Source organism: Astatotilapia calliptera, chromosome 14 (assembly GCF_900246225.1).
Source record: "Astatotilapia calliptera chromosome 14, fAstCal1.2, whole genome shotgun sequence".
Lineage (NCBI taxonomy): Eukaryota > Metazoa > Chordata > Actinopteri > Cichliformes > Cichlidae > Astatotilapia > Astatotilapia calliptera.
Window position 1 is genome coordinate 14,200,699 of NC_039315.1, and position 12,773 is coordinate 14,213,471.

Genomic DNA, 12,773 nt, shown 5'->3' on the forward strand with positions numbered 1-12,773 from the left:
ACCCAGTTATTAAGTCTATACCACTAATATTCTTTTCTAGACATTCACTGCGGAACAGCTATATGTCTTCAAAATATAAAATAAGCTTCTTGTTATAATACATATTTATGCACTTTATCTACTTGTACACTGTACTCCAGTTATTATAACATAATTTACCTACAGCTTAGTCAATACAAAGCTAAAATATTATTATATAATAATGTATTTGAATTAGTCAAGAAACACTCAACACTGAATAACTAACTGGAGACTGACAGCGGTGTTTCGGAGGATCACCAGGAGGCAAAGCAAAGTGGTGATCTTACCAGGAGACTGGCAATAAAACTTTTCTGGAAATTGATAACAGAGGTAGGTGTCCTCCTCTCCAACTGGGAAAGCTCAGACTGACACTGGGGAAATGGAGTCTGTTCAGACTCTGCAATAGCTGGTGCTGACTCTATAACTGAAGTTGAAAACTTTGAGGTTGTAGGAGGTTGGTGATCTTTCTGGGTTCTGGAGAGAGACATTTGGGAGCACAGATAGTTTTAAAAGAGCCCACCAACAATCCAGTATCACAGCAAAACGTGTAATAAACATGCCGGGGTCCATCCCTCAGGTCATCTTTCAGTAATAAGAGCAGAACCCCCTGCTCTTTACACAGTGAACCAAATTTCCATTTGGTATTGGGTGGGTGTGGCCTTATCTTCCGTAGCTTTATTCTACAACACCTATTTCTATAGTAGAATGTGTAAAAATGTGTGTTTAAAATTATGAGGTATTTGTGAAATATATAAATAATGATGTACACCTGTATTAAAGATAAAAATTCACTTCTAACATGAGCCAAGCATTTCTTTAAACTTGATTAAATAGCAACCTATTTTCTAAAGTAAATTTTTTTAATGCTCTAACTTTTATTTTTGTCTTTGTCAGTCAATTGTGATTTCCCCCCCTTCATTTTTGTTATGTTTGTCTTTTTAATGCATTAATGAACAGCATTAATGGTTACTATTAAGAGCAAGTAATACAGGAAGCAAGCCATCCATCCAACAAATAAAAGCTAATGCTGACTACTTAACACATGCCACACAAAAGAAAAATAATTGCAGCAAATGTGCCTCATATCAGGAGTTTAGTTTTCACTGACAGTATAGATCAATTCAGCTACAGATACAACTTGTCGTATAAGTTAGTCAGCTATGCGATGCAACATTTGGGTCTCATTTAAATCACACAGCACTTGTAGCCAGTGTCAAGCTGACTTATGGAACTCTGCTCTATGTCTCGCCCACACAACAATAAAATAAGCAAAAAATAATCCAGACTTTCTGGGACTTGCTCTGTGTCTTTGGCTTTCTGAAAAATATGACATAATCAATATATTAACATTTACTGCACATGTGTGAGCAGAATTGTTCATTACTGTGTGAATATGCAGTTACATATTAATTTACTATTTTTGTTACAGTTAAATGAAGTAAATATATACTCAGAAGCCATGAATAGAATAAATATTTTGTTATTAACTTCCCATAGCTTTAAAATAAAATATTTGTGACTTTGTCTTTTATTCTTGTCACCTCTAGGAAGACAGTGTTTGAGTTTTGTAACTTAAGGTTCATGAGAATCATGTCAACCTATCTCTGATTGGGTAATGTCATAATGACTCATCTGGAACAATGCAGTGACTCAAACATCTGAGCTTTTAACTCACTTCATTGGCTTGTCACAGACGCTGTTGGAGGGCCATTGTTTTCAGCATACAGTTTTTTATGGGGTTACGGTCAATTATGTATTCAGCCCTTGCTGGTAAATGTCTTTTAATGCTTTATCTGTTTTGTAATCCTGTTTACATTGTGTTCTCTGACGTTTCTCACACTGTAGATGAAGGAAAACCACTAAGAGTGGAGGGACACTCGATTAGAAAAGAAGAGGTTATGAGAGAGACACAGCATAGTTTAAAGATTGGGGATGTGAGAAGTTCTAAATCTAGTTTACCCGATTGTGTAAAACTGGCAGGCAGTGAGCCCTTAGCCCTGCACTCTGACGGTGATATTGTGATTGGAGGATTTTTCCCTCTGCATTATGTTGTGCCAAAACCACAGCAAAGCTATAACAGTGAAGCCCAAATTCCACCTTGCAGCGGGTGAGTGTAAGGGTATTATTAATCTATGCTGGATCTTCATTTTGGTTTTTTTCTCCCTTAGATATGAATGAATGAAATATCAGTATTTTATAAAAAACTATATCAGTTGCTATGCTGCTATGCTATGTTTACATGGAATTGTGGCACTGTGACTGATGAACAAATGTAAATTATATTTATATTACATATTTTTTTATCATAATTTTTTTAATTAATTTAATTTCTTTATACTAAAAATTTAAATACTTCCATCCATCTTCATCCGCTTTGTCCGGGGCCGGGTCACGGGGGCAGCAGCCTAAGCAAAGAGGCCCAGACCTCCCTCTCCCCAGCCACCTCCTCCAGCTTATCCGGGGGAATACCAAGGCGTTCCCTGGCCAGCCGAGAGATATAATCTCTCCAGCGTGTCCTGGGTCTGCCCCGGGGCCTCCTCCCGGTGGGACATGCCTGGAACACCTCACCCAGGAGGCGCCCAGGGGGCATCCTTGTCAGATACCGAACCACCTCAGCTGGCTCCTTTCGATGTGGAGCAGCAGCTGCTCTACTCTGAGCCCCTCCCGGATGGCCGAACTTCTCACCCTATCTCTAAGGGAGAGGCCAGCCACCCTTCGGAGGAAGCTCATTTCTGCCGCTTGTATCCGCGATCTCGTTCTTTCGGTCACTACCCACAGCTCGTGGCCATAGGTGAGGGTAGGGACGTAGATCAACCGGTAAATTGAGAGCTTCGCTTTTACACTCAGCTCCCTCTTCACCACGACGGACCGGTGCAGCGTCCGCATTACTGCAGCTGCAGCCCCAATCCGTCTGTCGATCTCCGGCTCCCTTCTCCCATCACTCGCGAACAAGACCCCGAGATACTTGAACTCCTCCACTTGTGGCAGGAACTCATCCCCGACCCGGAGTGGGCACTCCAAGCTTTTCCGGCTGAGAACCATGGCCTCAGATTTGGAGGTGCTGATCCTCATTCCCGCTGCTTCACACTCGGCTGCGAACCGTTCCAGTGCAAGCTGGAGGCCTTCACCCGATGAAGCCAACAGAACCACATAATCTGCAAAAATCAGAGATGAGATTCTGAGGCCACCAAAGCGAAAGCCCTCCGCCACTTGGCTACGCCTAGAAATTTAAATACTTTTTTAAAAAAAAATGTCTGCAGCTTTCATGAAAGACCCTTTCGATGGATGATGACAATGGTGTTTGCAGTGGAGGAAATTAACCATAATTCAAGTCTGTTACCGGGTGTTAAACTAGGCTACAGGATTATGGACAGCTGCAACTACATCCATAACAGCCTGCAGGCTCTGTATTCTTTGCTCACTCACTCAAAAGCTGTTAGCAGTGAGGGAGAAAAAACAGCAGAAATTGAAAACAGTGGTATTGAAACTAAGCAATCAAAGACTGTGGCAATAACAGCCAAGTCAAAAATACTAACCATACTGAAAGAGAGAAGTGCTGAAGTTAAGACAGCAATTCAGCACAATCTTGGAAACACTGAAAATGATATAAAAGTAAATGCAACAGAAGAGATAAAGGCAAGACAATCTTCCACATGTCTGTATTATTCTCCTGTGCCTGCTGTGATTGGTCTTGCATCCTCGTCCCCTACAAGAGCTGTAGCTCAAACACTTGGACCTTTCAATATACCACTGGTAATTATTTGTACAACTTTGTTTAATAATGTTATGTGTTTGGTTTGTGTCTCAATAATATAGAAAGAACTTGCTCTCCTTCTAGGTGAGTTATTTTGCCACTTGTACCTGTCTTAGTGATAAGCATTTGTACTGTGGAGCAGGGAAATTATTTTACTGCTATTGTTAAATAATAAATATAATCTGGAGTTTATATTGCATTCAGGGGTTGAACAGTGTGTGTCTTTCAGAAAGGCTAAAAGTAACAGGACAGGAAACAGGCTTGGAGAGTTTTGCAGAAGTGGAAGTTATTTTGAGCAGCAGGCTAAGACGAGGCTTTAACAATGTAACAGATAGCTTTAAGAAGGCCTTAAGCAGTTATGACTATTTTATACACAATGCATATCTGTGCTTATTAAAGAGTTGGAGCTCGGTCAATTAATTGGGGGTCGGAAGCTTTGTTCGGCGTGATGTTCGGACAATCTATTGTGCAAGTGACTTGGAGCCATAGAAGGAATTGCAGTACATGCTTAAAAAAACACTTATATATCAGATCATTTTATATTAAGGTTTTAGTAGAGGTTCTTGGTTAAAACATTTATTTAGTAGAAGACATACACATAGTCTCAGTAAGCTTCTGGTCTGGTAAAAGGTCAGAAGTGCAACAGGTGAATTGAGAAAGAGCATTTGAGGACGAGACACAGCAGGTTGTAGGTGAAGAGGTGACACAAAGAGCATGTGAGGTCAACACATACACACACATTAGTTAGATTTATTTAGAGGAGAGATTAGTTATGTCTCGACAAGAAAGAGGAACAATTCACTTTAAGACAAGAACGGAAAGTACCAGCCATGAAAATAGAAGATGATTTTCTGGGTGAAAAGTCATTGTGGTGTTGATCTGATCTATGTATAAAATGTATCTGTGACGCATGAAGGGGCGTCAGTAAATCAAACCCTGATGCTATAAAATATCTGTTTATGCTTTGATTAAGTCGAGGACTACTGGCTGTCTGCGTACAGAGTGTCTTCCCACACGTGTTTTCATTAAAATCATTGTTGGACCAAGAGCTTCTGGACCAAGGGTGGTTTGTACTCTCCCTCCTCAATTTTGAACCTTAACAGTACCCATCATTCTTGAGAACTGTGCCAAGTGATCTCTTTCAAGTTAGAGGTCTCGTAAATCTTGTCACTTACTTCGGCTGGTTCTGGGTGGGCGCAATAGGAGCTACGGTGAGTCCAAAACATTTTTAAATGCTACAATGGGACACTTTTAGACAGCAACATGGTTTATAAATGCTTTCTGTATATACATTTCAGGATGACTACAGCCTTTATGGCATCCAAGCATTCTCTAATCAGTTTAGAAGGCAAGGTGGATGTGTGGCATTTCATCTCTCTATCCCAGCATCACCCACAACGGCTGAAATACTAGAAATGGCAGATAAGCTGGAGAGCTCAACTGCTCGGGTTGTCGTGGTCATTACTGCAGAAGTAGATGTATTGCATCTGTTCTCAGAAGTTAGTATCTTGATTGATGTCTTTTGTAAATAATAACATCTTAATTAATAATGTAACAAATCCTATTTTGGGTATTTTTAAGTATATACGTGAATAGTCTTCACAGTTGTTTATGTTTGCCTTTCCAGCTAGCTCAAAGGAATGTAACAGGGATACAGTGGATAGCAAGTGAAGCCTGGGTGACCTCGAGCCGGCTGGCCTCACCTGACTTCCACTTTCTCCTGGAGGGAACACTGGGCTTCTCCTTCCCTGGAGTCAGCATTCCTGGCTTGAAAGAGTTTGCTTTGAATGTCCGACCCTCTCCCAAACCAGGAATGGAATTCATCAATATGTTCTGGGAAGAGCAGTTTGGGTGTAAGCTGGAGTTTGAAAGAGACAGAGCCAAAGAATATGAAGTGAATACTCTGGAAAGATTGAATTATATGGATACTTTGAATTACAAACTAAGCTCTCAAAACAATTCTAGCTATATGGTTGGGCTTACCGTTGGACCAAAAAGATTGTTTAATATGTCAGCTGATAGAAATTATGCAGGTTCTTTGGCAAAACCTGTATGCACAGGTTCAGAGGATCTGAGACAGACTGACAGCAGTTATAGCGATGTATCTCCGGTCAGAATATCCTATAATGTGTATAAAGCTGTGTACGCTGTTGCCCATGCTCTGCACACTTTCTTAAACTGTGACTCTGTGGGACATAATAAGGGGTTGTGTGAGAAACACAGATCATTTTCGAATGGTCAGGTAATTGAAACAATCACAAAATATCCAAATCATAATTCATGTGATTTTTTTTTTCTTTCGATTTTGTAATTTTTAAAAAAAATATTTTTTGTTTGTTTCGTTTAATATTTTATTTTTTATAATTCTCTTCTGATGTAGTTTCTTCAACATCTGAAGATGGTCAATTTCACCAACCAGTTCAATGAGAAAGTATATTTCGACTCCAATGGAGAGCCAGTCCCTCTCTATGACATCATTAACTGGCAGAAGGACAGCAAAGACAAAATGAGGTTTAGTATAACTTTTAAGTGAACATTACATGTGAAATACTGTATGTATTAATCCTAATTTGAACTATGAACACCTACTCTAAAAATTGTCGTAGATTTAACTGTCCATTAAGCTGGAGTGAATAAATAGGTGTTTTAAATTACAGTTTTTATAGCGCAGGTAGTGTAATCATTCCGGGTACAGAATTTAATGTCCATAACTAGATTGGTTGCTGCTAATTGTCACGGTATGGCATGGCACACCGTGGAAGGAGTGGGGAAGGAGGACCCAGGCGCGGTGCTCTATGTACAAACAGTGTTTATTTACAGAGTAAAAACAACGTAACAATAAATCCCCGTGTTCTCCCAGACTCCCGTATCGTGTCTCCCGTGAATAGTCCGTGTGCTCTCTGCTCCCGTGTCAGCACCCCCCGGTGCTCGCTGCTCTCCGTGCCTTCCACGCTCTTCCTGCGGGAAACAATAGCGCAGCTGTCAGGACACTCAGAAATGGCAGGCATACACTTTCTGACTAAACTTAGACAGGGTGACTAACGTGGAGTCTCATGCAATGATCCCGCGTCGGTGGGAGCTCCAAGACTCTCTTAAGTAGCTCCCCCGACGAGGCCTGATCAGCAGCAGGTGTGTGGCTTCGGGTGTGGCCAGTCCCCTAGCAGGGCCACACCCCCCAGGCCTGACGGCGCCTATAAACAAGTACTTAGACACACAGCCACCCACACACACACATATGTACAAGCACAGAGAAGGGGAAGCAACACCAACAATACATAATAATAACACAGGTCCATGACTGCCCCGGGGTCCTGGGTCGCCCAGTCCCAGGACCCTGACACTAATAGTTCAATGATAGTTTATGTTGGTTAACTTGTGACAGAACCAACAGCTCAATGTTAAGAAGGAAACTAAACCAAAAAACAGTTTTGGGGAGGTCACTTTAGGCTTCAGCAACGAATATAATGTTACAAACATGGAAAGACTGTCATTTCACTTTCACTCATTGTATCTTTTAATTCAATAAAAGGACTAGATGTTACAATCCCTGATAATGCATTTCTTCAAATGGAGAAAGTCTTGAGGGATGGCTACTATGAGGAAAGGCAGCCTGGAAACTTTACCAGCAGGACACATCGTTGTGTGCCTCAACTTCACAGGGTGTTTCATTATCACAAGCTATTTTGCCATTTTTCAATGAAAATCAATCATATCATATCAAAATCATATATAGATACATATATAGATATATGATTGATTTTTACTCTAATCTTTAAAATGTATTTGTTATTGTCACTGTAGAGGGTGTTCAAAAGGGTGTAACTAATGCACTGTGTACTGTGAATTCATGGACAATTTTAAATCTGTGACACTTTGTTAGAATAGGTTTCTGTGGACAAAGTCTTTTATGTCCCTTTGAAAGATCTGTCTGTTACAACAACCATGAACAAGAAGTTATGGGTATTTACTTAATAACCCAAAACTTTGGGTTGGTTTTATTCTGAAATATTTTAAGCTAGATTTATAGAAGTTGGAAGCTATGATGGTTCAGCTCCCCATGGCCAACAGTTGCAGATAATGAAGAACACTATTGTATGGACAAAAGGAGAGAGGCAGGTAGGTTATAATTATTGTAAATGTATTTCTTATGCCACTTTAAAATTAAACATTTTTAAGCTGTTGAAAATTATTTGATCAACTATGTCAAATACTCAGTAAGAAAATATTACAACCTATTGATTCACATTATTATATCTTTTTTCTGTTCCTTGTTCAGGTTCCTGTATCTCAGTGTAGTGCTCCATGTCCCCCTGGCAGCAGGCAGGCCACACGCCGAGGAGAGCCCAAATGCTGCTTTGATTGTTTGCCCTGTGCAGATGGAGAGATCAGCAACCAGACTGGTAGCCCATATCATATTAAAGAATGAAAATGTTGCACTGTTAAAAAGTATTGAAAAAATATTGATTAGTTCCTGAATTTTAATCCACATATGTCTTGTTGTCTTGTGTTCTCTGCTCCCAAAGGTTCCACTGATTGCATAAAATGTCCTGAATACTACTTGTCAGACAAAGACAAGGTGAAATGTGTTGCAGGGGAAGAAGAGTTCCTCTCTTTCTATGATGCCATGGGTATTATCCTGGTTGCACTCACCCTGCTGGGATTCATCTTGACATCCATCATCACCATTGTGTTTCACAGTTTCCGCTTTACACCTATTGTCAAGGCCAACAATTCAGAAATAAGTTTCTTGCTTCTCCTGTCACTCAAGCTCTGTTTCCTGTGTTCTCTGGTGTTCATTGGTCAGCCGTCTTGGTGGACATGTAGGCTCCGCCAGGCAGCATTTGGGATCAGCTTTGCCCTGTGTTTGTCCTGCGTCCTTTTTAAGACCATTGTGGTTCTCCTGGCTTTCCGGACTAATGTACCTGGTTCCAGGGGTCGGATGCTGTTTGGTACAGCTCAGCAGAGGATTCTGATCATCTGTACCACAGCTCCTCAGGTGGGAAAGATATCAAACTGTCAGCAAATTATAATGTCAGTTTTTGTAGCCACTTTCTGTAACTATTATTTTATGCTGCTCCAGATTTGTCTCTGTGCTGGCTGGGTGCTAGCCGCACCTCCGTTCCCATTCAGGAATCCAAACTACCAAGCTTCAACTGGAAGAGTGAGTAGGAAGTACTAAAACACTAATTGTTGCAATTTCTATTCTTGGACGTTAATATCACTAAGTTATACAGTAAGATGTCTTCAAATCCTATAGAAGGGGACTTCAGTGATTAGTGTAGACATCAGAGCAGAAACAAATAAATCATATAAAATGAACCATTTCTCTGTATACATACTAATTGTTAGATTATATTAGATTGTGGTGGAGTGTAAAGAGCCATGGCCTCCTGGATTCTACCTGCTCCTTGGTTACATTGGCCTGCTCGCCTTTGCCTGTCTTCTCCTGGCATTTCTTGGACGAAAACTACCAGACACGTTCAACGAAGCAAAGCTCATCACCTTCAGCATGCTAATTTTCTGGGCTGTGTGGATTTCTTTCATTCCAGCTTATGTCAGCTCTCCTGGAAAGTTCTCTGTGGCAGTGGAAATATTTGCTATATTATCATCCAGTTTTGGATTGTTACTATGTATTTTCATCCCCAAATGTTACATTATTTTACTACGACCTGAGAGAAATATCAAGAAAGGCATGACTGGAAAATATTCAAGATGAATTTTTTATTTCTATTTCAGAGTAAAAAAAAAAAAATTCTTATATTTTAATGTGAAAAAAAGAAAAACTTTGTGTTTATTGTGTTGGAAAACCCAGTTGTGTTTAAGTTTAATACTGTAGTAATCACTTATAATGTTTGAATGTGAAAGTAAATAAAATATCATCTGAAACATGTTTCAGTGATTCTGGATGTTTTTCTTCTCTTGTTAGTTCTGTTACTTGTTTTAACTAAAATTATTTGTTAAAAGCTATTATTTTCTACCTCATCTACAGCCCAACTGTGTGCAACACGATCCTGCTTACACATGGATTCAGTCAGCCCCAAAGTGATTAAACCACCAACAGTCTCTGTACTGTCCACACACGTCTTAGATAAAACAAAAGCCCTGCCTAGTGAGGCAAACACTGTGTTAAACACTAACATGGTTAGCATGTTGGACTGTTCTTGGTGTTGGTATGTGTGTGTCTGTGTGTGTCTGTGTCGGTGTGTGTTTGTGTGTGTGAGATATCTGCAGATTCTGGTAAGAGGGAGCCTGCAGCTCCTTTCAGATCTCATGAGTGGAAAGAGCTCTAACTGCAGCCCAAATGTGTAACATGGGAAGCAGTTGAGTGATTTAGAGCACTGCAACAATACAGGCAAGCCAGCTGTGAAAAGTGGATATAAAAAGTTCCAGTTCTAGCCATTTATACCTAAATCTTAAAATCTGTGTGTGGGAAAAACTGTTTCTTTGTTATATATGTCAAAAACATGATTTTTAGGCAACCTGACTGGTTCTTAGGTTGTTCTTCTGAGTTGCAAATAATGATTTTGGGTTTAATTGTCTAAAAGGATGTCTAAACACCTGGAACTATGTTGTTAAAGTTAAAATTCTTAAGATTGTTTTTTTAATGCCACAGTTTATGACCATTTATTCATTGCACTGATTGGCTGTAACAATCAATTTATTTTTCAATATATATATACTATATATATTACTTCAACTATTACTGGATAAAAAAAGATGCTTTATAAAAAGCATTTTTAAAATGTAAGCAATGAGCTGTTTAATTTGGTTCACAGTACACAGCTCTACCTGCTGTTAGAACATTCAGCACAGAGGGATTTTCAAATACAGCTTATTGAATAAATGAGTCAATATTTACCCCAAATGTTGAGTTTTGTCTAGTTTTTACAGTTGTTGACATCAAATCGAGGTTGCAGGTTATTTAGCAATTAAAGAAAGGCTTTTCTCAAAAACGTTACCAGAGAAATTAAAAGGAATATTTAGTGTTGAATTTCTATATTACCTCCAAATATGGATACGTTTTAGCTGATTATACATATTTATTTTGTTGTACACTTTAATACACTTACTATAATATCAGTTGTATACAACTGTCACAGTTCATTCAAATCCAAAATATATTAGAACTGATGAAGAAACCCTTAACATTAAAATAACTGTCTAGTTATTTTAATGACAGCAAATGCATTTTAGAGATTGACCAAGAGGTAAGGCAGACTGGAAAGCCTGATCAGGAGGTTAGATCAAACTTTAGCTATTGGACACATGGCCTCACATTTGACTCTAAAATATTTTTGTTACGGTTCTGGGTCCGTTGGACCCAGTATGTTGAGTTTATTCTATTTCGGTTTAATTCTGCTTCATGGATTGTTTTCTTATTCTCGTAGTAATGATGATGATTATTATTAGTTTCTTGTTTCTGTTTATCCCTGCTTAAGGATTTGTTCTCGGTTATATCTCACGTTTAGTTTAGTTCACGTTCACGTTCCATGTGTCATTCTGTCTGTCTGTCTCACAGTGTCAAGTCTGCGTGCTTGTTTAGTAATTCATGTTTCCTGTTTTATTGTGAAAGTCTTTGTCTTATGTTAGTGTGTGCAGCTTGGTTCCCCCCGCCCCCCGTCTCGTTACCCTGATCTCTCCCAGCTGTGTCTCCCTCCTGTTGCCCATTCCCTGATTGCCACCCTGTGTATATTAGCCCTGTGTTTTCCTGTGCTCAGTGTCGTGTTGTACCCTCAGATTATGCCTGTGTGTTCCTGGTCTCCGGTTTCAGTGGTCACTTCACGTTTGGTTTTCATGTCAGCAATAAAGCTAAGGTTCTGATTCACAATTCTGTGTTCGAGTCCTATGCTTGGATCCTCCTCTCCGCCTGCCCGCACACAGAGCCCTGACAATTTTAGGGCCACTTGCCCGTCCCTTTCTTCCCTCCCCATCCTCAGCTGCCTCCCTATTCCCGCTCTACCACACCCACCCACACACGCAGGGTTTGGGGTGCAGGTATGTCACCAGGGTGCAGGGGAGGCACTCCTCCTCTGTCCCCTTCTGGCCGCCTGTGCCTCAATTTTATTCTGCAACCGAGACATCCACATTACTCACACTCTCACATAACACATACATATAGGGCCTTGGGGGTGGGCACATTTTACAGCATCCAGAGGATAGTAGGTGTATTCCAACCCACCTCTGGCGCTGGTGCCCTACCCTCATTTTTAAATGCATATAGACACTGAGGGTTTTCGGGAGGAGCCGTGCTGCTCTCTGATAGGAAGCAGGAACCATGCTCTCCTGTGTTTTAAATGCACTTTAGAACTGCACACAGCAACACTACATATGGGGGAGGGAGGTTTGGGGTCTTCACTCACCCCGGTTCTGTTAGCCGTCAGGGCTGGGGGGCTAGGAGGAGGTGCTGGCCGTCAGATTGGAGTCTGGGATGCGGGGCATCCCTGCTACTGCAGATAAGGGGGTGGTCCGCTTGCCTCCACCCCAGAGAGGAGGGTTACATCTCCTGGGTCTAGGTGCGGCTTGCCCCTCTGGGGGCGGGGTTTACCTTGACCTGGGATATAGAGTATGTTTGGGGAGTGTGACTGTCTGTGCAGTGTCTATTTGTGTCTGTCTACATGTTGGGTGAGTGCTGAGTATTTGGTTGTGTATATGGTGGTGGGAATGCACGTTTGTGTCCGCGTGCGCCTGTTCGTCTGTGTCTATATGTCAGGTTGGGTCTTAGACTCAACCTCTCTGGGTACATCTCATCCCTTCCAAAGTACGGATGCCTATCTCCCCTCACCACACTCCCTGCCGGTGGCTGATGCCCTCAGACGTTGGTGTGTTGGTGGTTCTTGTCGACTGGGGCTGGGTGCTCACGTATGTACCGGCTCACTCCTGGTGGCCGATTGGCAGGGCCTGGTGCCTGTGGCCTGGCTGGGCAACCCCCTCTGGCCTCTGCTCCGTAGCTGCTGGGTGACCTCTCCTTTGGTGCTCTCCTCAGCTCTTCCCAGGAGGG

The 12,773-nt window shown here is 41.1% G+C and overlaps 1 protein-coding gene across 1 annotated transcript; it reads left to right on the forward strand.

Annotated features, from left to right (window-relative positions):
* The first annotated feature begins 577 nt into the window (after positions 1–577).
* LOC113036623 (extracellular calcium-sensing receptor-like) lies at positions 578–9,491 on the forward strand. The gene is made up of 15 exons (XM_026193036.1): positions 578–609; positions 3,282–3,463; positions 3,650–3,774; positions 3,860–3,897; positions 4,406–4,412; positions 4,879–4,986; positions 5,074–5,274; positions 5,403–5,646; positions 5,803–6,017; positions 6,156–6,286; positions 7,795–7,891; positions 8,052–8,175; positions 8,299–8,771; positions 8,856–8,936; positions 9,135–9,491. Exons 1-15 carry the CDS (start codon positions 578–580, stop codon positions 9,489–9,491), a joined length of 2,415 nt encoding a protein of 804 aa, XP_026048821.1.
* Positions 9,492–12,773: the final 3,282 nt, after the last annotated feature.